The sequence below is a fragment of the Muscardinus avellanarius genome (genome assembly GCF_963383645.1).
Source record: "Muscardinus avellanarius genome assembly, chromosome: 12".
NCBI lineage: Eukaryota > Metazoa > Chordata > Mammalia > Rodentia > Gliridae > Muscardinus > Muscardinus avellanarius.
The window spans coordinates 30327313-30352868 of NC_137798.1; the positions used below are offsets into that span (position 1 = coordinate 30327313).

The 25556-nt window shown below is 53.5% G+C and overlaps 2 protein-coding genes across 2 annotated transcripts; one reads left to right on the forward strand and one right to left on the reverse strand.

Moving 5' to 3' along the window:
• Positions 1 to 1757: 1757 nt before the first annotated feature.
• On the forward strand, positions 1758 to 2825 carry LTB4R (leukotriene B4 receptor; the record flags this gene model as incomplete). Its single annotated transcript, XM_080707108.1, has 1 exon — positions 1758 to 2825. The coding sequence occupies one exon, from the start codon at positions 1758 to 1760 to the stop codon at positions 2823 to 2825; it is 1068 nt and encodes a 355-aa protein (XP_080563234.1).
• Positions 2826 to 5462: 2637 nt separating this feature from the next.
• ADCY4 (adenylate cyclase 4) lies at positions 5463 to 23573 on the reverse strand (the record flags this gene model as incomplete). The annotated part of the gene is made up of 25 exons (XM_080707109.1): positions 5463 to 5615; positions 5688 to 5812; positions 6121 to 6235; positions 6352 to 6459; positions 6759 to 6905; positions 8675 to 8833; positions 9277 to 9361; positions 9559 to 9743; positions 9948 to 10061; positions 10973 to 11110; positions 11221 to 11305; positions 13082 to 13179; positions 13474 to 13543; positions 13705 to 13791; positions 13939 to 13982; positions 17498 to 17671; positions 17864 to 17996; positions 18220 to 18378; positions 18528 to 18655; positions 20006 to 20117; positions 20193 to 20341; positions 21000 to 21149; positions 21710 to 21871; positions 21981 to 22178; positions 23415 to 23573. The coding sequence occupies 25 exons, from the start codon at positions 23571 to 23573 to the stop codon at positions 5463 to 5465; spliced, it is 3237 nt and encodes a 1078-aa protein (XP_080563235.1).
• Between the last annotated feature and the right edge of the window lie 1983 nt (positions 23574 to 25556).

Sequence of the window (25556 nt, forward strand, 5' to 3'; positions counted from 1 at the left end):
TTTCTTTCTTTCTTTCTTTCTTTCTTTCTTTCTTTCTTTTCTTTCTTTCTTTCATACTAGGGTTTGAACCTAGAGGCATTCTACCTCTAAGCTACGTCTCCAGCCTGATTTTATTTCTTTATTTGGAAACAGGGTCTCACAAGGTTGTTGAGAGCCTCACTAAGTTGCCGAGGCTGGCTTTGAACCTGTGATCCTTCTGTCTCAGCCTCCCAAGTATTAGGATTACAAATGTGCGCCACCACTCCCGGCCTAGCACCCAGTTTTTAAATCCAGACTTGGCAGGGTAACCTCATGGGCAAGCGCAGGGCAAGTAGTTGAGACAAGGGGAAGGAATTGGCATTCTGTGTGGTATCAAGAAGACCACTTAGCCTTCGGTTTCTACCATGGAGCATAGGGAATTGGTTGACATGGAATAGAACCAATCCTTTTATGTGAAGGGAGGGAAGGGAGTTGCTGGAAGGTGGCCTTCTTCCCGAAACCTGGATCACGCTTGAACTGAAGCCAAGCAAAGGGTGCTACCCCCTTTGGTTTACCAGCATGCTCCCTTTAAATCATGATGGTTACTTAGACCACACCCAGACCCAGAACCTAGTCACTGGCTTCACCTACATTTTCCATTAATCTAAAAAGCTACATTGTACACACACAAAAAAATTTATGTGAAATATAAAGAAAAAGATATTTGGATACCAGCATGTTAGCCTCCCAATCTGAGCCATTTCCAGCTTCCTTTCCTCCTTCTCCTATGGTACAATCCATTATTTTGTTCGGCTCTCCAGTCTAGACCTGCATCCTGAGACCACGCCCCAGCCAGCTCATTCCCTGCACCCCTTCTTTCCACTCTCACTGCCCTTTGCCCCTCCCGGGGCTCTTCTGTAGCCCCACCCCTGAGGACTCCTCCTCCCTGCTGGAACCAAGACTATCCCCCCTCCTAGTAGTGGAGGGTGGGGCGGGGAGGGGTTCAGCCCCACCCTCAGGAAGATGCACCTTCCCCCTCCTCTGTTCTGTGGTACTTCCTCTCTGGCCTACTTAGCAGACAGCACCCAGACCTGGGGCCAGGCCCCCGGCACTGGGACAGATCCAGAAATCAGCTACATCACTGTGCCCTGGCCCTGGGATTGACACCAGTACCTGTCAATAGGTAAGTAGCCTAGGAATGGGGATGGTACGGTGGGGAGGGAGGACCAGGTGCAGCCATGAGAAAACGTGCAAAGGAATCTCCAAAGAAAGCCTGCTCAGGGTACAAGGAGTTGGGAGGATTTGTCCTCACAGCCTGCCACTGGCTCCTCCCCCATCCTCTTTGTTCCTGGCAGACCCCTCGCCATCTCCAGGGAGAGTGGGTAGGTGATGGGAGGAAGTCCACGGGACTGAGGGGTCAGGGGCTCAGCTGGGGACAAAAGGTGCCAGGTTTTCAAAGGGTGCAGCAGGGCGAGGAGAGTCAGGCTTGGTTCTGGGTTTCTGTGTCTCCTAAGGGAAGGAGGCTGCAAAGGTCTGGAAATGTTGCTGCTGCGATTGCTGTTTGTTTTGCAATTGAGACTATGGGCAGGAAGAGGCCCTGTAGCCCCGTTAGGAAAACAGTCTCTCTACTCAACCAGATCCCTGTAAGCAGGCCGGCTGGCAGCGATGGACAGCTATAGGAGATGCCTCTGATGCTGCAGGTAGATCAGAGTACTCAGGCCCGGCATGCCCAGGTGGCAGGAACCCCTTGGCTCCCTACTCTCACCCGTTTGTCTACCCTCACTCTCCAGGTCCCTGTGATGGCCATGAACACTACCTCTCCCGCCGCGGCCTCCTCGGGAGGCGTCATGTTGTTCATATCTACGCTGGCTATCATCCTCCTGTCGGTGGCACTGGCTGTGGGGCTTCCTGGAAACAGCTTCGTGGTGTGGAGCATCCTGACGAGGATGCAGAAGCGCTCGGTCACCGCCCTGATGGTGCTGAACCTGGCCCTGGCGGACCTGGCCGTGTTGCTCACTGCGCCCTTTTTCCTACACTCCCTGTCCCGCAAAACCTGGAGTTTTAAACTGACCGGCTGCCGCCTGTGCCACTACGTCTGTGGAGTCAGCATGTACGCCAGCGTCCTGCTTATCACAGCCATGAGCCTGGACCGCTCGCTGGCGGTGGCCCGGCCCTTTGTGTCCCAGAAGGTGCGCACCAAGGCCATTGCGCGGTGGGTGCTGGCGGGCATCTGGGTGCTGTCCTTCGTGCTGGCCACGCCGGTCCTCGTGTACCGCACGGTGAGCTCGGGATCGGTCAACGGGAGCCTGGTCTGCTTCCCGAAGTACCCCAGCCCAGGGCACAGGGCCTTCCACCTGCTCTTCGAGGCCATCACGGGCTTCCTGCTGCCCTTCCTGGCCGTGGTGGCCAGCTACTCCGACATCGGGCGCAGGCTGCGGGCGCGGCGCTTCCGCCGGAGCCGCCGCACGGGCCGCCTGGTGGCGCTCATCGTCCTGGCCTTCGCGGCTTTCTGGCTGCCCTACCACGTGGTGAACCTGGCCGAGGCCGGCCGCGCGCTGGCCGGCCTGGCCTCGGGCGCCGGCCCGGCCGGGCAGCGTCTGCTGCTGGCCCGCTACGTGCTCATCGCGCTCGCCTTCCTGAGCAGCAGCGTGAACCCCGTGCTGTACGCGTGCGCCGGCGGCGGGCTGCTGCGCTCGGCCGGCGTGGGCTTCGTGGCCAAGCTGCTGGAGGGCACGGGCTCCGACGTGTCCAGCACCCGCCGCGGGCTCAGCGTCGGCCACACGGTGAAGGGCGCCGCCGCCCCTCCGGAGCCCGGCCCCGCCGAGGCCCTCAGCCCTCCGCCGACCCTCTCCAGTGAAGCAGACTAAACAGGCCTGGTGGTGGTGGAATGGCACCTGCTCCCCACCCCCCCCCCCCCCCCAGGATTGTCCCATGCTAGCCTGACCCAATTCTGTACCCGGGAGGGAGAACAGGCGTGGGGGCCCCAGTGAGGCGGAGAGAGGGAGGGGTGGGACAAGTCAGGGCAGAGCAGGGGTGCGTGATCCTGCTGGCAGCTTTTGAATTAAAACTGAAATTTGAAATTGGGCCGACCCTGTGAGTGGGTGTGTGGTTATGGGGAATTGGGATGTTCGTGGGAGCCCTGATGGGCTCCTTCTCCATAGTCAAGAATCACAACCTCTAGTTTCTATGGTTTACATTTTGGGAGGGAGATACCCCATCCCAGGTGATTCTGGGGTAGTTGATCTGCGCATCCCACTTACAGAAGCAGAGAGGTCGCCAAGGAAGACTACCTAGGCCAGGCATGGTGGCGCACACTTGTAATCCCAGCATTTGAGAGGCAGAGACAGGAGCATAAGGGTTCTCCAACCGCCTCAGCTACTTATTGAGGGCCTTTGCAACTCAGGGAGACCCTGTTTCAAAAAATAAAATAGGTCTGGGAGTGTAGCCCAGAGGTAGAAGGGCTTCCAGAAACCCCAGTACCACCAAAAAAAAAAAAAAAAAAAAAAAAAAAAAAAAAAAAAAGGACCCGGATGGAGGTAGAATGCCCCTGGGTTCCAACCCCAGTACCGCAAAAATAAATAAATAAATAATAAATAAATAAATAAATATAAATTAAAAAAAGGAAAGACCACTTAGTTGGGTGTGGTGGTGCATGCTTGTAATCCCACTACTTGGGAGGCTGAGACAGGACGATTGTGGGTTAGTGAGACTCTCGAAACCTAGTGAGACCCTGTTTCAAAATAAAGAGTTAAGCTGGGTGTGGTGGCACACACTTGTAATCACAAAATTCAGGAGGCTGAGACCGGAGGGTTGTGGTTCTCAGACAGCCTCAACTACTTAGCGAGGCCTTTTGCAACTCAGTGAGACCCTGTTTCAAAAATAAAAAGACTAAATAATAGGGCTTGGGGTGTCGTTTGTAGGTACAGTGTCCCTGGGTTCCATCCCTAGTTCTGCCCCCCCCAAAAAAGGAGTTAAAAATAGGGTCGGGGGTGTAGCTTGGAGGTAGTATGCCCCTGGATTCAATTCCTGGTAGTAAATAAATAAATAAATAAATAAATGGAAAAGACCACCCATGTGGGCTCATCACTCCAGACTCAACAGCACCCTGTGAAACGTCTCCCCAGACACCTCTGCTTGTTATTTTGACTCCATCTTCCTGCCAGGAACTTTCTAAGGGAGACTTAGAAAGTCTCCATCCCTCCATCTTCCCTCCATCTCCCAAGGAGGCCTTAGGAGGTCTCACTTGAGACCCAGGTCATCAGATATTGGCCCCAGAAGTCTGCATATTGTGCCTGCCAGCTCCCACAATACACCCTGGCACCGGGTGGGGCTGAGGGCCCTCCATGGCCATCGTCACCCCCACTAAGCAAAGACTCCCCAGCGTGAGAGGGATGAGCCATTATTTCCTAAGGGTGACTGTTGTCTTAGAGGGCCTTGGCTCAGGTTTATTTTGACAACATTTTAGGAAGATGACAGGAGCAGAGGCAGCAGTGTACTTTATAGATCTTTCTCATAAAAAAGAAAGTACCAAGGAGAGCAAAACCAAAGTCCACATGCAACATTTGCAACAAACACAGGGTATCAAGACAATCTCTTGTGGCTCTGCGTGGTGGTGTATGCCTGTGACCCGATCGCTTGGAGGCTGAGCCAGGAGGATTACGGGTTCAAAGCCAGCATCAGTGACTTAGCAAAGATCTCAGCAACTTAGTGAGACTCTGTTTCCCAATAAAAAAGAAAATAGGGCTGTGGTTGTAGCTCAGAGGTAGAATGTCCGTGGGTTCAATCTCTAGCACAAAAACAAGCAAACAAATATCCCGTGAACTCCAAAATAGGAGCAGGTAAGAATTAAGCATTGATGTTTCAAGACATAAATCAACATCTGCACATAAGGATGCAGACACAAGCAAGGTGGGCATCCGATGGATCTGGGCACCCCCAAGCAGTGTACAGGTCTTTGCTAGAAAGCATGGCGGGCCAATCTGAGAATGGTAGCTGAAACAGGGAGGACCTAATAGATTATTTCCCAGGCCTCTTGCTCATTTTATGTAGTAAGCACATAATAAGTGCTTATTTAGTGTCACTGTCTGAATAAAAGTAAAATACAATAAAAAAGTTAAATACAATAAAAGTCAAATAAAAGTCAAATTACATTTCCCTGGAGATTCCTTCCAATATTTGTGACTGGAGGGCAGGAAAGGACACATTGTTGTTTTGAGTTATATGGTTAAAATTCCTTATGCTTCCAAAGCATATAAAATACCGGAATCAGGGTAGGATGTAGGCAAAGAGGCGAAGGCAGTCCTCTCCTGAGCTTGTGCAAAGAATGACTCCCGACACACTTAGCTGCGTGTGCACACACATGCACATCCTCTGGCCTGGGAAGAAACCGTTCTGCTGAGGGGCAAGGGGAAGGTGACTCATAGCTATATCAGCATCTTCTGATAGCAATTGGCTCCAGATAGCTTCAAAGTCTTTATTGAGCATCTTCGAGCAGATTGGGGGTCTCAGGCTAGGGAGGCCGAGGGAGGTCCAGTTCGTGCCAAGTCTGTGTTCAGAAAGTAGGTACAGAGCTGCCCTTTGCCTTTAACCTTGATGACGCCCCGGATGTAGCATGTGTAGCCCAGGGACTGTAGTGCCCGGGCCGTCTCCTCAGTCACCTGTAATTGGAGGGCAGTAAGGGAGGGGCTGGCTTATCCCCCCACCCCATGCCTCCAATACGGCTCACTCACCTGGATCTTGCCAAGGACTCCTGTACTCTCCATGCGACTGGCCACGTTCACTGTGTTGCCCCAGATGTCATATTGTGGCTTCTGGGCCCCAATCACTCCAGCTACGACTGGGCCGTGGTTCAGTCCTGAACAAGGAATGTGGTAAAGAGGGGCTCTGATGGGAGGAACTTTGAAGAGGAAGCACAAGGAACTGGGAGAGGAAGGGCCTGGGGCCTTAAAGGAGAGGAGGGGTCTCTGGGGCTAGAGGACCGTGTCTTAGGGAAAGGAGGGGCTGAGCCTCTTAGCATCTGGCCCAGCAGCTTCCTGTCCTATGTAAGTCTGGGCGGGGAGGGTCCAGGGATGAGCTGTGGAGCAGCTCACAAAGGACCCAGAGTGCGGAGAGCTTAGGACGGCGAGGAGGTGCCACCCTGCCCCGGCCAGCGGGGGCCCTCACCCACACGCAGGCGGAAGTTGTTGAATGAGTGCTTGTTGATGACGTCCAGCTTAGACCCCATGGCCACTGCAAATTCCACCATGGTGCCGAGGTGGCTGCAGCTTCGCTCAGCGTCCTGGCAATGGACCCGCCCACCGGGATGAGCCAGTGAGGGCACAGGGTAAGTCCCACTCGTGGGCCCTCCGGAGAGCCCGGGGGAGGGTTGTTAGTAAGGGCGAGGGAGGGCTGTACCTGTTGTGCATCTTGTCCAGAGGTGGCGTTCAAGCCTGTGGCTGCCATGTAGGTGCTGCAAATAGTTTTGATTTTCTCCACTCCACTGAACTTGGGCTTGGAGAGCAGCTGGGTGGAGAGGAGGCCTTGTCCCCCAGTCTCTCTCGCGCATTCCCTCCCCTCTCCCAAAGCTCAGCCAGTGGCCCTTGGAGGCTGAAGGACCAGGCTGTGGAGTTGGGGATGGCCACCGGAAGGAGAGAGTGGGTAATGGGCAGTGTTGGTGGAAAGGGCAGATCTGGGGCACCAGAGGAAGGAGGGCATGCTGGGGGGAGGGGGATGCAGGCAGGACTGGCCTTATGGCCAGGAGAGCAAAGAGGAAAAGGGATGGTGGAAAATTCTAGAATCCAGGACATAGCGGGAGTTGTCACCTCATCAAAATCAGCGATTATTTCATTGAGGAGCCGCAGACACTCTAGTCCCTCGTGGTTGATGTTGGATTCAGAGTAAAACTCCTTAAAGTCCGGGACCGAGGCGAAGAGGACGCAGACACACTCGTAGGACTGGTGGTAGAGGTCCTGGGGTGGGGGCAGGAGGATGTGTGAGGGGCGTATGTGGAGTCCTTCCCTTGCTGGGTATGCATGGGGTCCTCCTGCCTGGAGCCGCACTCCTAGCCCGTCTACTTAAGAAGTGTTGGGAAGGAGGTAGAGAAGGGCCAGGCTCAAAGACCTGGTGTCACTGTGATTCCGGGAGACAGAGGTTTGGGGTTAGGATCCCTCCCTCATAGCTATGTCTGTGAGGGGACTCACTCTTAGAATTGGAATCATGTCAGTCGGAATTATTTTTTTTATCCTAGTTTTTTGCTGAATGGTGTTAAGTCAGCTTACAAAGATAGCTACAATCTGGAAGAGAACATAAAGCAATAGGGAGAGTGGGACCAAGGGAAAACTATAAACAGAGAATCAGATTGGAGGTTGATTCACAAAATGGATGCTATGAAGTCCTTATTAATCCTAGATTTTGGCTCTCTTTTTTTTTTTTGTGGTAACTGGGGATTGAACCCAGGGGTATTCTATCTCTGAGCGACACCCTCAGCCCTAATTCATTCTTATTTTGAAACAAGGTCTTGCTGGGTTGATGGGAGTCACTACTTGCTGAGGCTGTCCTTGAACATGTGATCCTCCTGTCTCAGCCTCCCAAGTACCTGGCTCTGAGCTTTTTTTTTTTTTTTTTTTTTTTTGTGATACTGGGGTTCCTGGAAGCCCGTCTACCTCCGGGCTACACTCCCAGACCTATTTTTACATTTTTATTTGGAAACAGGGTCTCCTAAGCCAGAGCGCGTGCGGCTGGCTTCGAACCTGCGAGATCCTCCTGTCTCCGCCTCCCAAGCGTGGGGATTACAAGCGTGCGCCACCACGCCCGGCTATGGCTCTGAGCTTTTTAACAGCCGATGTGAAGAGAGAAATGGGCTCTATCCATAAGAAACCAGAAGTAGAGCTACTTCTGATTTTGAGAGGAGAGAGCAGGTGGTGGAGACATAATGCTGTGAAATAGCTCCTCATCCCCCAGTAGAAGGCAAGAGCATTTCCACAGCTTTTAAAAAGGCTTGGCAGTGGTGGTAGAAAAGATGGTGCAAATATGTGGGCAGTTTTCTGATGGTTTGGCTATAGCAAGATTTCTAAGTGTCTAGGACAGCATCGTCCAACAGGAATTTCTCCTTGGATGAAACATTCGGTAGATGTGCTGTCAAAATGGTGGTCACTGAGCCGGGCGTGGTGGTGCGTGCCTGTAATCCTAGTACTTGGGAGACTGAGACAGGAGAATACAGGTTCGTGGACAGCCTCATCTACTTAGGCCCTCCACAACTTAGTGAGACCCTGTTTCAAAATAAAGAATAAAAAAATCAGGCTAGGGGTGTAGCTCAGAGGTAGAATGTCCCGGGTTCAATCCCCAGCACCACCACCACAAAAAAAAAAAAAAAAAAAAAAAAAAAAAAAAAAAAAAATATGGTGGCTGCTAATTGTGGTTGTTGAACACTTAAAATACAGTGAGTTCAACCAAGAAACTTTTTTCATTGTTATTAATTTTAATGTGAATGGCCACATGTGGCGAACGGCTCCCATATTGGATATTGCAAGGCTGGAGGGACGGGTGGACTGTGCCTTCTGGAAGTCTCTCACCAGAGTCTCAGATCTCATGAAAACAGAGGCATCTGGCAGGGACAAGAGCTTGGGTGACAGCCTGATCCACTGTGGGAGCCCAGAGAAGACGGGCCAAGGGCCAAGAGTCTCATCCAAACTCAGTCCCTAGGGCATCTGGGGCTCAGGAGCCAGGGGGCGGGAGGCACCTCGTTACGTCGGTTCTGGCCAATGAACTGGGGGGCCACGTGCGCCGGGAGCACGTTCTCCAGGAGCAGCCGGGTCAGGTTCTCCATGGTCTCCGTCTCCTCCCGCTCCTTCCTTAGCTTCTTCTTCCACAGGAAGTCCAGGCGGCAGTAATACTCGTTCTGGGGGTGGGGGCCAGAGGGGGACGTGAGGGGACCCCGTGCACGGGAAGCCCCAGCTCCTGACTGTTCATGCCCCACTCCATATGAATGCCTGGACGCACCCCTCCCCCGGCTTGGAGATGCGGCTTACGGTGCAGCTATCCTTGGACGGAGTCCGCCCTGGGTACTAGATTCCAACTAGGGTGTTTGGAATTGGCGGCAGATGTTCCCTCTGGGAAAGAAGAGCCTTTCCCAGGTTTGGAGGGTAGAAGGAAGAAGGGGGGGGGCTTGAGGTCACTCCCCTTGGAGAGCAAGCAAGGAGGTGGGCAGGCTCACTTAGTAACAATGGTAACACCACTTGGGCTCAACCGGGAGGTATGAGAGGCCAAGTCACCACTCTGGGGACCACTGTTCACCATCCATGGTGGGGGGGGGAAGCCTGTGGGCTGAGCTGAGGCACTCACCTGCCGAGCCAGGACGAGGAGGGTAAAGAAGAAGATGAAGAAGGAGATGGCTCCGGTCAGCTTGGGCTCCTTCAGCACTCCTGGCCTGAGGAGGCCAAGATCAGGGTCGTCCCTCACGCTGCCCCTTCCTGGTGGCGTCCTCCCTGCCCCTGCGCCCCTGTAGCCCTCCGCCCCCTCCGCCTTCGCTCCATGGGTAGTTCAGTGAGCCAGGACGGCTATGCCGTGTCCCTTCTCACCCCGTCCCCGAGGCCACGAGCACCTCTGTCCAGCGGCCGTGCACACCTGGAGTCCGTGGGGCCGAGATACAGGCGGGCGATGAGGCAGTCGGCCAGCCAGGCATGGGAGTGCAGGAAGATGGAGCAGGAGGCCGCCAGGCACAGCAGGAGCATCAGCAGCTTCAACTCAAAGCTCATGTGCAGAAAGAGGGAGCAGGAGAGGAAGCCCAGCACGCAGCAATGCATGGAGTACTGCGGAACCGGTGGCCAGGTGGTCAGGAGGGCGTGTACCCCGGAGGCGGGGCGGGTCTTATCTGGGGTCAGGGCTGTCATCCACACAAGGACACTGGGTGTGACTTAGGTCTATTCCAAACCATGGAACCCCTCAATTTAGGGGTTGGGGTGCCATGGAGGGTCTGGGGAGGGAGACCCTGGCCGCGGGGAAGGGGCACTCACTGGGACGCTGATGAGAGGTAGGGACCCGGGCAGCTCCCAGGAGAGGTTGAGGGCCATGGAGGATGACACGTTTTGAGCCTGGAAAGGGCAGTCGGACGAGGCCGGTATGCAGAACTGCGGAAGGAGATGAGAAGCTGAGGGCGGGCAGCTCCTCAGGCTCCAGGGTGGCTTCAGCTGACCTAGGGATGAGTTGGGGCCAGACTCCTTCAGAAGGGTGGATCCTGCTGTTTCTGACAGGTAAGGGAACCTCGGCCTGGGGTCCTCACTGAGAGGATGCGTCTTGTGTGGACGTACTTTGTCAGCTTTTGCCAACAATGCAGCCTCTGTGGGCCTTAGCTTCCTCTTCTATAACTGAGTTGGGAGAACGATTCCTAGGTGCCTGGCAGGAACAGCATTGTAAACTCTGTAACAATTAGCCAAGTAAGCTAAGTAGTAAATATCTGACGACATCAGAAAAAGATAGGAAGGATATGGGTCAGAATGACCTTAGTGGCTGGGCATGGTGGTGCATGATTGTAATCCAGCATTTGGGAGGCTGAGACAGGAGGATCATGGTTTGCGGACAGCCTCAGCTACTTAGGGAGGCCCTCTGCAACTCAGTGAGACTCTGTTTCAAAAAATAAAGAATAATAAATAGGGCTGAGGTTGTAGCTTGGAGGTAGAATGCTCCTGGCTTCCATCTCCAGTACTGCCAAGAAAAAAAAAAATCCTTAGCGGTGATCATGCCCAGACCCAGGAATCTTTTTTTTTTTTTTTTTTTTTTTTTTTTCAGTACAGGGGCATTCTACCTCTGGGCTACACCCTCAGCCCTATTTTTTTTTTTTTATTCTTTATCTTGAAACAGGGTCTCACTAGGTTACAGAGGGCCTCACTAAGTAGCTTGAGGCTGGCTGCGAACCGTGATCCTCTTGTCTCAGCCTCTCAAATGCTGGGATTACAAGCATGTGCCACCACACCCGGCCAGGGATCGTCTTTCAGTCCCCCGCAGGTCCAGCGGGTCCTGATGGGGCCCCCTTTGTCCTCACCAGGCTGGCAACGGCCATGGTGAAGACCAGGAAGATGGAGGCAGTGCTCAGGGCCACTCGCAGTCCGGGCTGTGTGGCCACCAAATTAGAGAGTGCCGGCAGCCAGTGCAGCATCTTGGGGCCTTTCCGGACACACCGCTGTGGAGGGAGCGCGGGTATCTTAGCCATGGGGCTGGGGCACCTACCTTCTTTGGGTCCAGTCATGGCCACAGCTCCCCTTGACACCCCCAGGCCCCAGCCTGCCTTACCGTTAGGTGCTCTGAGAAACAGATGAAGAGGAGGAGAAGGAAGACGAGGAAGGTGATGCTGTAGGTGATGGCCAGAGCTGGGGGTCTATGGGAAAACAAGAGGGAGGCTGTAAAGTGCCAGCATAGTCCTCTGTGCTCTGAGGGTGCTGTGCCATCCGTCTGGTGGGTGGGGAGCGGTGGAGGCGGGTGGCTGGTGGTACTGGGGATCCAGATTAGCTACTGATGGGGTCCAGACATCATGTCCTGATGTCTTGGGAAAGCTGAAGGCCTGGGACAGTGTTGGATGGAGCAGGGGGCAGGGGGATGGCTGAGGCTGTTATCAGACCCACCTCTGGGCCAATGCTCTTTAACCTGGCTGAGGGCTTTTGTGTTCATTTTCCTGGGACAAACCCAGGGCCTTGGACATGTTGGGCAAGCGCTCTGCCACTGAGCCAGCCCTTTAAAAAAAAATTTTTTTTTTAAATTTTGAGATAGAGTCTATGCTGTCCAGGCTGGCCTCCAGCTTGGGATCCTCTTGTTTCATTCTCCCAAGTAGCGAGGATTTACAGGCATGTGCCACCATACCTGGCTCTGGCTGAATTTTGAATAAGACCTTACCTCTCCTAGCAGTAGACTAGAAATTTTTAATTTGCTTTTTTTTAATTTCTTTTTTAAAATTTTTAAATTTCTTTTTTTAAATTTCTTTTTTTAATTTGCTTTTTTAATTTCTTTTTTTTGGGGGGTACGGGGGATTAAACTCAGGGATGTTCTACCTCCAAGCTACACCCCCAGTGCTTTTATTTTTATTTTGAATAGGATCTTACTAAGTTGCTGAGGCTGGTCTTGAATCTGTGATCCTCTCGTCTCATCCTCCCAAGTACTGGGATTATAGGCTTGCACCAATACATCAGGCTGAGGACCTCCTCCCCTCCTCTTTCTCTCTCACTCACTTTATTTATTTATTTATTTATTTATTTATTTATTTATTTATGTGTGTGTGCAGTATTGGGGATTAAATCTAGAGGCAATCTACCTCCAAGCTATACCCCTTTTAATTATTTAATTTTAAATTTTTTTATATTTTGGTGGTATTGGGGTTCCTGGAAACCCTTCTACCTCCGGGCTACACTCCCAGACCCATTTTTTATATTATTTTTATTTGGAAACAGGGTCTCTTAAGCCAGCGAGGCTGACTTCGAACCTGTGCCATCCTCCTGTCTCCGCCTCCCAAGCATGGGGATTACAAGTGTGTGCCACCATGCCCGGCTAATTTTTTATTTTGAAACAGGGTCTTGTTAGGTTGCTGAGAATTTCACTAAGTTGCCGAGGCTGGCCTCAAACTTATGATACTCCTATCTCAGCCTCCCAAGTACTGAGATTCAGGCATATGCCACCATATCTGGCACTTGGGGACCTGCTTTCTAAGGTCATTCCTTTGCTGGGGGAATTGGGCTTCTCCAAGGCAGCACAACCTCTATGATGGGGATGTTGTTAGAACCCACAGAGGTTAGGCCGGGCGTGGTGGCGCACGCTTGTAATCCCAGCGCTTGGGAGGCTGAGACAGGAGGATCGCACAGCCTCAGCTACTTAGTGAGGCTCTCAGCAACTTAGTGAGACCCTGTTTCCAAATAAAATATAAAAAAGGTCTGGGAGTATAGCCCGGAGGTAGAAAGCCTCTGGGTTCCACCCCCAGTATCACACACACACACACAAAAAAAAAACCCCAAAAAACCTCACAGAGGTGCCAGAGCTGTGTTTACCCCTGATTTTCCAGAACCTGCGTGAAGCTAAGGAGAAGGGCATAAAGGAAGAACCTGTGGGCTGGGGGTGAGGGCGGACAGGGATCGATGTATGGCAGCCAGCATCTCCCTTGCTGTCTCACCTGTTTGTCACCAGCATTTGAATGATGAAGTTGGACAGAAAAACCAGGAAGGTGCAGGCTACATAGTATTTGAAGGCGGGAAGTGCAGAGAACCGATACTAGAAGGGAAGGGTGGGTGGGGACAGGCATTGATGCTGCTAATTCTGTGAAGGTGTCAATTGGTCCCAAGCATGCTGTGGGTTCCCAGCCTCACCACCCTGCCCTGCCCTCCAGTTCAGTTCCATGTAGCTCCTACCACTTCTTCCCTCCACCACCCAATAACTTTCCTCTTCCCAAGAAAGACATACACCCCTCACCCAGAGTCAAAAACCAAGCAGGGCATCTCCCCAGGGCCAAGGAACTAGGGAAGTCTTTTGGTACCCCCCCCCCCACACACACACATCCCAGCCCACCTGTTTCTCCATCTCCTTCTCTCGGAAATACAGTGTCAGCAGGTTGAAGTCCTTCGACTGCTTCCACTGTCTGGAAGGTAGGGATGGTGGATCCCAGAGAGGACCAGGCAGGGCCGGGAGAGGACAGGAGAAGGCAGACAAGTAGACACCTCCCTGCAGGCCCTCAGGGAGGTGTCGCCCTTCCTCCACCACGCCATCTCCCACCCTCCCGATCCTCTTTGCTCTCCATACTTCTGAGAGTTGAGCTGTTCGATGACTTGGAAGAACTTGGCATCCCCAGTGTCCAGCTCATCATCCAGTCCCCGGAGGGTCCGGCTCCTGCACAGTGACAAACGAGCCTGTCACCATGGCGACTCTCAGAAACATCAGGGAACAGAGCAGCCCCCTACTCCCCCTCCCCCTCCCGGGAGGATGGAGATAGGTGACCCAGGCAACCCCACTGTCAAAGATGCTCAGTTTCCTCACCGGTCCAGGCTCCACTGCGGGGTGAAGGAAGTCAGGACTTTCTCCTGTTGGGTGGACACATGGAGGCAGGGGAGAAACGGTGAGTGTGGGCCACGAATTGCACTTTATGATCTGCATACATTAGCGACCTAGCGCATCTTACATCTGGCTGGCTGTTTCTTCTGTTTCTAATGATCTCTCTCTCTCTCCCCCTCTCCCTCTCTCTTTTTCTCTCTCAAGTTACATCTACCCTTGAAGGGGCAGTTCAAACCCCATTTTCTCTTTAATATTTCGTCCTATAAAGGACAAAATAGGATCTTTTCCTTTTTTTATCTGTTTGGTCCCGGGCAGCACCCCTTTACTATCTTGTGCTCGAGGGGCTGTTCATTCTGCATTCCATTTTCCCTAAAAACTACACAAATTCCAAGAGCAGAGACTTTCCCACCTTCGGACGCCAAAAATATCATTGTTGGTTATTCATTTGTTTATTTATTTAGTGGTACTGAGGATTGAACCCAGGCATTCTACCTCTGGACTGCACTCCGAGCCTTATTTATTTATTTATTTATTTATTTGTAATTTTGAAACATGGTCTCCTAAGTTGCTGAGAGCCTCACGAAGTCACTGAGGCTAGCCTTGAACCTCCAATCCGATCCTCCTGCCCCATCCATCCATGTACTGGGATTTCAGGCATGTACCTGCTCCAATCCTATTATTTATTTTGAAGCAGGGTCTTGCTAAGTTGCTGAGGGCCTTGCTAAATTGTTGAGCTGGCCTGGAACCTGTAGTCCTCCCGTCTCGGCCGCCCGAGTACTGGGATTACAGGTGTGTACTAAACTCAGCTTCTTTGTTGGTGTAAGTTCAAGTGACAGTGAGGAATATTCTGACTTCTCTCTGATCAAAATTTTGTGAGCTCAGTCAGGCTGAGTAAGAGGTGATGGGGATAGATAATAAGGACGGAGAAGAAAGGAGACGAGAAAGGGGAATTAACCTGACTACAGCTGTTCTGTCTTATCAAAGAAATGCACAGTGTATGCAGAGATATGAAAATGAGCTGGCAAAGGAATCAACCGATGAGGACGGAAGTGAAGTCTGTGGGTCATGGTGCACACAGTAAGTGTGGGGACCACTGGTTCACGTGAAGGGAGAAGGGTCACAGGGTTACATCATCCCCCAAACCAAAGCTTGGTGTATGGGAGAAGGAGGAGAGGGAGGAGAGGGAGTGAGATATTTGGAGGGAATGGTAGGTTCTAGCTATAGGCCAATCTCTGCATCTCATCTATGAATAGGCCTAACTTTTTTTTTTTTTTTTTTTTTTGGTACTGAGGATGGAACCCAGGGGCATTCTACCTCCAACCTATACCCCCAGCCCTATTTTTTTTCTTCTTTATTTTGGAACAGAATCTCACTGAGTTGCAAAAGGCTTCACTAAGTAGCTGAGGCTGTCTGCGAACCACAATCTTCCAGTTTCAGCCTCCCAAATGCTGGGATTACAAACGTGTGCCATTATGCCCGGCTTCCCAGCCCTATTTTTTGATTCTTTATTTTTAGACAAGGTTTCACCAAGTTGTGGAGGGCCTTACTAAGTAGCTAACGCTGGTTGCAAACCTATGATCCTCCTGTCTCAGCTCCCAAATAATGGGATTACAAGTACACGCCACCACCATGGGCCTAACTTTTTTAAAAAAAACCACCTATGTATCTCCCAATGCATGTAAGTTATTTGAAGGCAGGGAAAATCATCTTTTTAATGTTGGTCTCAAGAGGTAGCATAGTACCTGCCACAGAGTAAATCTCAAAAAAATGTGACCTGAGGATATAGTTCAGTAGTGGAGTACTTGCCTGGCATGCATGAGGCTCGGAGTTTGATTCCTAGCACTACACACACACACACACACACACACACACACACACACACACGGAATGGATGGATAAATGACACACAGCAGCACAAATATTTCCTTGCCACTCCAAAGTTTCATGTTGTTTAAGAGTAAACTGGTGCCAGGAGTGGTGGTGCACACCTGTAATCCTAGTACTTGGAAGGCTGAGACAGGAGGTTTGCAGGTTTGACACCAGCCTCAGAAACTTAGTGAGATACTACTTCAAAATAAAAAATGAAAAAGGGGCTGGGGGTGCAACTGGGAAGTAGAATATCCTTGGGTTTAGTAACACACACACACACACACACACACACACACACACACACACACACACAGTTGGTGGTGACTGTCAGGACTTCTAACATTTGATGGAGTCCCTGGAACTTCCAGGGCTGAGAAGTGGAATTTCTGGGCTAGTGAGGTCCTGCCCTTGACCTGGGCTGCCTGCTCCTCCACCCTAACACTTCCTAGGCTGCACACAAGCAAAGAATGGCAGGGTGTTTATGGGCTCCGGTGGGCATTCCTACCACAGAAATTGCACAAAGGTCATCAAAACATTTCCTGTGCCTGCAGCAAACCCCGCACAGCACTCCACACCCACCCCGGAGGCCTTAACTGCAACAGCCAGCAGGACTCAGGGTTCTCCCTTGCCCTCCCTCCTGCCAGCATCCTTTCCTTCCTGACCTCTCTCCCCATGCCCCATCACTGCTGCCAATGTCCCTTTACTCCCCAGAGCCCACTGACCTTTGGCCTTCTTTCCTGTTGGATGGGAGATGAGGTGGGATGAAACACAGAAAGGGTGCTCTAAAGAAACCCCATAAATGCAACCAGGTCTATCCAGCACAGATGATTCCAGAGAGGTCAGCAGAAGGTGACAGGAATGCAGAACAGCTTTGGGGAAGACTGAAGGAGAGTGGTCGGAAGGGACAGGGACCTCATCCCTGGTGTTCAACTTTAGGAACATGACCTGGTTCCCTGCGTGAGGGGGTTTTGCAACTGAGCACCGACTGACCCCAAGATTCAGCGCCTTCTCCTTCTCTGGCTGCTGGGTCAGTGGTTACTGCAAGGTGCTACCCATGGAGTCAGCCAGTAGTGGGCCCTGCCCTGGCTCCACCTAGAGAAGAGGTAGGCCCACTCCCTCCCCGCCCCGCCACCCTGCCTACTCAGGGGACGCTTCTGGTTTCAAGATCATGTTTGACTTTCACTTCCCCCTCATTCGATCCACACACACGTGCTGAGGAATGAATGAAGGCATCAGCCAGTCTGGTCTCACCTTCCTGATTCTACTAGGGGTTGAAGGCATGTAGTTGTAGGAACTGAGTTAAACAGGACATTTCCCCGGGCTGTGGGTGTGCAGCACTGGAGTCAGAGTCAGAAGCACATGGGGTCCACCATCTCTGGGGTGTCAGGGAAGGGGAGGTCGAGGGCAATGGAAATGGCATCTATGGGCATCTTGCATCTTCTCTGAGGTGGGCTTAGACGGCAGTGATCTATCTCTGCTCTTCCTCTAGAAGGAAGGGCAAGTCACCGAACCAGTGACTGGGGGTGACCAGACAGTTCAGAACCTTGGGATGTCGCAAATCATCAGTGACTCACTGGACAGGGGACGGGGAGGGGGCTGGGAGTGGGGTCTGAAGGCGAGGGCAGCAGGGGCTGGTGTACCTTGAGTGCTCAGCTCAAGATGGGGGTGTACGTACCGGGAGAGGGGTGGAGGTGGACACGGGACTGTCCACGTGACTCAGGTGGGCAAAAGGCTTGGCTGCTCCCCAGGACTCTAGGTAGCGGGTCATGAGAAGTGATGGGCGCATCTTGTGGCCCTCTAGGGAGGACAGTAACCCTCCTGCCGTGCCCTTCTCGTCCTCCTCCTCAGCCTAGGGCACGGGAAGACAGAGTAAAAAATCACAGGCATTTCTCCTTCCTCCCCACTCCCCTTAGAGGCTTGCCTCCCCTCCTGCACGCCCCTCCAGAACCCAGGAATTCGGTCTGTGGTGTGGGAGAGCAGGCCTGGTGCCTGCCAGGTGGTTTGCATGGTCCAGCTCATGGGGTCCGGGCTGGGCTTTTACCCGAGGATCAATGACCAGGTATGTGGGCTCCCCCAGCTCCCGAAGATATGGGTCCCGGGGTTCCATGGTTGCAACCTCCACGGCATAAGCCCCCGCCAACAGGGCCAGGGTGGCTCCAGTGATGTGCACGCGCCTGGAGGGAGAGGCAGCGGGAGTCACCGGGGTCTGCAAACCCTTCATTTCTTCCAAAGATCATTCTGGAACTCTGTCTTCAAGCAGGGTCCTGTGTTACAGGAAGCGCCTCCCAGTTCCCCTCCCCGCACCCTGGAATCTCCCCAGCCCCAGATGAGGTTGTGCTCTTCTCAGGAAAAGGTGGCCTCTTGCTGTGGCTGCTGGGGTGGGAGCCCTGGTCTCACCCGGGCACTCCGCCTGCCTCCATGTGGTTGGCCAGTGTGACATCATGGGACCAGACGTCGTACTGCCACTTCTGCAGCCCAATGACTCCGCAGAGCACGCTGCCCGAGTGCACACCCACACGCATGTTGACATCCACACCAGTGGCCGCCCGCAGTTTCCTGAGCACAGTGCGAGGAGACAGTCTGAATCCTGCCTTCGGCCCTGCCCACTCCACACTCCTCTTCCTCTCATGGAGAACCCCACCGCCCAGCCTGCCCCTGCTCATTCCCACCCCTTGGTATTCCTCCTCCCAGCCCTCGGGGCTGACCTGATGGCCCGGCACATGTCCAGCCCCATGCGCACGCAGTTGATGGCGTGGTCCGGCAGCGAGAGTGGCAGCCCAGAGACGCAGTAGTAGCAGTCCCCCAGAATCTTGATCCGCATGCATTCGTGCTCCTGGGAGTGTGCGTGGGGGTGTGCAGAGGAACCTGGTTAGAAGCCAGAGGGGCAAGAGGGAGTTGGGAAAAGTGGGGAGCGAGTGTGGGGTTTCCTAAGAATTCTGAGGTTGGGAGGATCCAGGTCCTAGCTAGGGACTCCTTTCACTTGGTTTGGGGCTGAGGTCTACCCTACAAATGTCTTTCTCAGAAGGGATAAAGTGTCTGCAGTGCTCCCCCCCTCTTTTTTTTTTGGTGCTGGGAACTGAACCCAGGGGCATTCTACCTCTGGGCCACACCCCCGGCCCTATTTATTTATTTATTTATTTATTTATTTATTTATTTATTGTGGTACTGGGGGTGGAACCCAGGGACTTTTCTACCTCTGGGCCACACCCTCAGCCCTATTTTATTTATTTATTTATTTATTTATTTATTTATTTATTTATTTATTGGTGGTACTGGGGGTGGAACCCAGGGGTTTTTCTACCTCCGGGCTATACCCCCAGACCTATTTTATGTTTTCTTTGGAAACAGGGTCTCACGAAGTTGCTGAGAGCCTCACTAAGTAGCTGAAGCTGGCTTCGAACCTGTGCGATCCTCCTATCTCAGCCTCCCAAGCACGGGGACTATAAGCGTGCACCACCATGCCTGGAGGCTTTCCCCCATTTTGGCATGTGTAGGGTGTACCCAGATTTGGATGGAAATAATCTCAGGATTGAGAGAGTGGGGAAGGGGGAAGGCAAATAGATTGAATACCGAGAGTCTAAGCACGTTCTGAGCTGAAGTTGGAGAGGACAGAACTTTCTCTTTTTCTAAATTCTTGCAAGTTAGAGAACCTGAAAAAATCTAGATTTTGCATATACTGTCCAGAAACACCTCCTCTGAAGCTCTGAGCACATTTGGAGATTTTGAGGTAAGGACATCTGTAGAGATGTTGAGAGGCTGCTCCTGGTTTGAGGTTTGAGATGCATGGCAAGTAGCTTCATGACTGGAAGTGGGTTTTTTGTTTGTTTGTTTCTTTTTTCTTTCCTTCCTTTTTTTTATGCACTGGGATTGAACCCAGGGGTATTTTACCTTCCATCTATAACCCGACCTCTATGTTTTATTCTTTTTCCCCCCACTAAATTGTGGAGATAAGTAGCTGCGATCCTCCTGTCTCAGCCTCCCTAGTACTGGGATTTCAGGGGTGCGCCACCACGCCCTGCTTGGAAATGTTTGAAAGGGTTTCTGAATTGCACTGGAGTATTTGGGAGCCTGCTTGGGCTCTGAGCTGGGACTGCGGATCTCAGAAGGCAGGAGCTTCCCTTACAAGGGGCTTCCCAGGACGGGGTGTTTGAGAACCCTGGGTGGGGAGGGAGACCCCTCTGACCTTGGCAATCTGGTCAAACTTGCCGAAGAGTTCGTTGAGCATGAGCACCAACTCCTTAGGGGAGCACTCACTGGCCAGGCGCGTGAAGCCCACGATGTCCGCGTACAGCACACTGTTCAGGGTAGACTGGGTCAGCGGGCGAGGGTCTCAGCCATGGACCCCTCCCCTCTGCCATCCTTCCTCATACCTGACTCCCTGGTGCCTCTTGACATACAGGCTGTGGAAGTTGTTGGTGCTCTCTGGCCGTGACCCCTGTACAGCCTGCAGCCGTGCCATGATCTCTGCCTTCATCTCTCGGGCCAGGTAGGCAGGAAGGATGGACAAGAGAAGGTGTTCCTGGAGGAGGGTCACTCTGAGCACCAGTCCTCTTGACCCGAAAGCCAGGGGCCCCAGTTCCCCGAGTCCTCTAGGAGCCCACACAGAGCCCCAGCCCAGCCACGACTCCTCCAGGTCCTGCCAGTGCACACAGCTGTGCTCCAGCATCCCATGCTGAATGACCACCTTTAGGGACCAAACTCTCAGCACCAGCATCTTCACTTCATATCAAAACATTTCTTTTTTTTTTTTTTTTTTTGCGGTACTGGGGATGGAACCCACGGGCATTCTACCTCCAAGGTACAGGCCCAGTCCTATTTTTTATTCTTTATTTTGAAATAGGGTCTCACTGAGTTGCAAAGGGCCTCAGTAAGTAGCTGAGGTTGTCCGCGAACTGCAATCCTCCTATGTCAGCCTCCCAAATGCTGGGATTACAAGCATGCGCCACCACGCCTGGCCTCAAAGCATTCTTAAGTGCTTTCATAATTCTCAACTTGTTTAAACCTAGAAATGTCCTTCCAAGGCGGATAGGAGGCACACTTTACACAAAGGAGGAAATATTATAGAAGGTCAAATGACCTGTCCAAAGCTACCCAGCTTGTGAAGGAGCCCACCTGTATAACCTAAGCAACTCATCTCTCTCAGACCAGTCCCACCCCACCTTCTAGGCCCAGCTGACCTGGTGTTTTTTCTCCGTGTCCAACCTCCGGCGAGAATACAGGGAGCTGAGTGCCTCCCGGAACGTGGCTCGCAGCGCTCGCTCCATCAGCGCCTTGTGGTACGCTCCTACCACGTTCCCACACAGGAACAACACTGCATTTGCTGCCAACTATAGGTGAAGGCTGGCCTCAGAGGGAGCAGGACCCAGGTGAGGATAGGGTGTCTATGTGTAGGGCTTGAGTGGGTCTAAGCACAGCGAGGATCTGGCTCTATGGTTAGTGTCCTAAGTATCTCAGGACAAGTGGTGCCATATTTTCAGGTCTGTGGGGGTAGTTCCCCTCTCATAGGCTCCCTGCTCTGGATTCTTGGCTGCTGGATCAAGCTGGCCTCTTAGGTCTAAACACCTTTGCATGCATGCAATGCCACCCCATCACCTCATCCCCTGCCCCTACTCTGGTTGCAAAAAACTACCCAAGTGAAATTTCCATCATCTACTTCAGTCCCCACTCCTCCTTCCTGGGGAACCATGAGTCCTTTCCCTGTGGGCCCGGAGCCCTCTTCTGGTATCAGTAGACACTGCACTGCACTGTGCGGCTCCACTGTCAGGGTCTATCTGGGTTTGTATCTTGTACCTACTGTTGCACCCTACCTTGAAGTCACAGTTCAGGGGACCTGCTAGTGTGCAAAAGAGCCGAACCTGGGCACTGCCCGTGCTACTTGCGTGCTTACCTGCGGCAGCAGGGGAGGCCGGGAGTCTGGCTGTGGCCCGAGGTACAGCCCGAGGACCAGCAGGTGTGAGACTGAGGAGGTGAGGCCTGCAGCAGCAGCCTCCCGCATGCCCAAGGGCAGCATGGCATACACAGTGAAGATGATGAAGAGGAAGAAGGACACCTGGGGCAGGATGAGGGAAGCTGAAGGCCTGCTGTGCATCGCACAAGGCCTGGGTGCAGGTTCCGGGCCAGGTTGCACCTCCATTCCGATTTGCCTGCCATCCTCTCACCTGGTCCCAGGCGTTCACTATGCCCCCAGTGAACAGGAAACCATGGCCTGTAGCCAGCAGCGCGGCCCACACGAGGCCCGACAGGAGATGCGTCCAGCGCTGCAGCCGCTGCTCACGGGAAGCGAGGCCCAACAGCAGCAAGAAGCCACCCAAAGCGCACAGCACGGTGGTCAGGAAGCTTGGGTCTGAGGTCAGCTCCTGTGGGGAAAGGGCACACGAGGCAGGGCTAGGAGGGGAAGCTCGGGGAGCTCGCCCAAGGTGAGAAATGAACTAGATAGAGGAGGCACCCGGCAGAACAGTTCTGTAAAGTGTCTCAAAGCCAAGTAAAAAAAAGGAAGCCTGGCACCGCTGCTTTTCTCTCATGGCAAGTTGAGCTATAAGGAATTGCTGATATCCTGCTGTTTATCGACAGAGCAGGCAGCCTTATAGGGATCAACCTTGAATCTCACTTGCAGGCTGCCTGGAAGCCTGGGAGTTCTATCCAGAAGAATGGGCTCCAGCCTCCCTCGGCTAGTGGTTAAGTTCACTCATCTCTCTGCACCTCAATTTTCTTATCCGGCAAAGGGAATTATAGCACACTCCTGGCATCCAGAAGCAAGTGAACTCTCTTAGCTCCCCAGATGGCACTAAGAAACGAAGGTCTCCAAATTGGGCTAATTTGCTCCAGAGAATCCCCAACTCTGGAGCCTGTGGCTGGAAGCTCTGAGGATGATGCCAAACAGAGATTAAGCAGCAGGGGGCGCCCAGTCCGCCCTGCCCTGCCCCTCCCTGTCCCACTGGGCTGAGATCTTGCCACCTGCCTCAGCTCAGGCTCCAAGTCCCATGCTGCCCCGCCCTTGGTCCCCACCTCTTTCCTGACTTTGGGGTGAATCAGCATGGATTGGCCGCGCCCAGTAGTTTTCCCACCTTGCCTCCAAGGAGTGAAAAGAAAACTTGGAGAAGGATATTTCCCAATATGGAATTGAAGACCCCCTTCTTCCCCAAAGAGAAACTGGAAACGGGTTTATATTGGGACATAATGAGAGCAGGATAGACGATTCCTTCGGAAGGTATGGGTACGATTGCCCCACATTCCCAAAGAGAAATCCAGGAAATGAATTCCTCCAGGGGCTTGAGTAGAATTTCCCTTCTGGAAAATCGGAAAATCCGGTTTCTAGAACTAGTAGGCCACAGAAGCTCATAAGGTTTATTGGGACCCAGAGGAAAATAAGTATCCAGGACCCAGCTACTTTCCAGGGCAAACCCAGAGGCGGAGACCCAGAGGGTTTAGTGACCTGTCCAGGCTCAATGCAATTCCACGCGTGGTTCAACGCTTCCTTCCTGGATCCCAGTGAAGGCAACGCTGAAAAGAAGACCCCATAAAACCCACCCCCAATACCACCGAGGTGGCGAGCCTCCCCCACCCGCAGCAGCAGCGTCCCGGGGCCCTCTCACCCTGCCGCTGGCCCAGGCCACGACGAGCAGTGCCAGCAGCGCCGAGAGCACGGTCAGCAGCAGCAGCAGCAGCAGCGGGTACTGCTGGCTCAGGCTGTAGTAGGTCTCGTAGAAGAGGTCTTCGCTGGGGGGTGGCCGGGGGCTGAAGAGGCGCGCCATGCTGTCCCCTGCCCAGCCCCAGGCCGGCCAGGGCCGGGCGCCAGGTCACTTCCAGCAGCCCAGGGGGCCCACCGGGCCTTTCTCACCTGCCCCAAAGCCCTCCCACCCTGTGCCCAACCTGGCGGCGACCCTTTCTCCTTCCAGAAACTCTCTGCGGCCGCTTTCAGCGGGCGGCGACTGGACTCTGAATCCTTCCCACCGGCTCCTCAAACCCAGACTGTGGAAGGGCGAACAGGACTTGAGCTGAGGCGAAGGGGCTCCAGGTCCCCTTTCGACCCTAATTCACAGCGCGACGCTCCCGCAGCTGTGGAGCTGGTTCTCGCTGTGCTACCCCGGTGGCTCTGAGCCCCGGGCGACAGGCGCTTCCCTCCAGGCGCCACGGCCCCCTCCCACTTCCCCGACGGACAGCCCGGCCCCTTCCCGTGCCGTAGTAGCCAGACTCCCTGGCCTCCTCCCCCAGTCGGATTGTGTCTCCCAACCATTGGCTTCTCCCCTCCGCCTCTCAGGGACAGGGAATCAGGACCGTGGGAGAGACCCGAGGGGGTCGGGTGTGCCTACTGGGACGTTTCAAAATGGGGGCGGATGTTTGGATAGGGGGCGGCTGAGGGATTGCTGGAGAGAAGCGTGGAGCATGCAGGGAGGAGGTGGTCCTGGTGCCAGATGGGGGTTGGGCTCTAGGTCAGAACCGGGCACATTCCCCTCCACTCCCTGCCCACTGGCAGCAGTCGAGACAGAGTTTGAAATGTCCAAGCTCCCAGCCATCTCCAGCACTAGGGGAGGGGCCTTCTGTGTGGAGCTTCTTAGAACTATCTGTCCATTCCTGGACACCAATTGAGAACCGAAAGAGCCCCCCAGGCTCAGGAAGCAAGGTGTGTGTGTGTGTGTGTGTGTGTGTGTGTGTGTGTGTGTGTGTGTGCGCACACGCTTGCATGCTGGGGCTGGCTGACCTTGGAGAGCAGTGGGGACCTCCTGAGGGGCAGAAGGGCTGGCACCTGTGAACCCCCAGGGAGACCCTCTCTCCACTCCTCAGGGCCCCAAAGGAAAGTTCAGAAGTCTCCAAAGTTCAGAAGAAAAAGGGGACTGTGGGACTCAGCCTCTGTCCCCTGAGTATGGGCCTAGGGCAGCGTCAGTCCTGAGCTCTAGAGGAAGCGCTCCGCCCTGAGATTAGAGCCTCCTGGATTCCTTCCTGCCACACTGGCTGTGCCCTGACCTCGTGTGCCACAGGTCGCCAGCCCCAGCCCCAGCATCACCCTTCCGGCCTCCTCCTCCCTGGTTGGCAGCCCCAGCCCTCCTGCCTTGACCCACGCCTCAGACTCCCTCATCCGGCTTGGCTAACATTCCATTATGTTTATTGGCTCCTGAGGGCAGATCACAAAGTCAGTTTGGGTGGAGGTTGCACAGAAGAAGAAAGTTGAGGGCCACGGGGGAGGGGGGATGCTCAACTCTTGTAGGCAGCTTAGAAGCCGCTTGAACTCCCTTTGTGATTATACTGGCCCTGTGGCCCAGGCCAGGCTTCTGGTTCTGTCAGGCCTTCTAAGGAGCCCACTTGTGGAGGGCCCGTAACCCATGCTGGAGGGCATCGGGCCCTGCTGTACAGTCAAGGAGTTGTTGCTTCCAATCTGCACCATGGAGCAGCTGTTTAAGATAACCAGTAGCCCCAAAGGAAGAGAGGTGGCGGGAGGGATTAGTGGCCAGAAAGATGAGGTTAGAGGGCTCCCGGGACAGAGGGGCAGCGGCACCTCGTGTTCAGCCTGGGGAAATGCAAATATGGGGTCTCGGAGCCCACTAGTGGCTAGGGCCAGGTGTGTCCTGTGCCTTCCTTTGAGGTTGCCTCTCTAGAATTGAGCTGATGCTCAGGAGAAGCAGCAACTGGCATTGGGTGCTTTTCTGGGAGGCCCACTGGCCTGTCATGGCAATGACATCACTTAGGGGACTACAGAGCCGATGCCAGGGACGTCAGAAGGTCCAGGAACAAATCTGGCT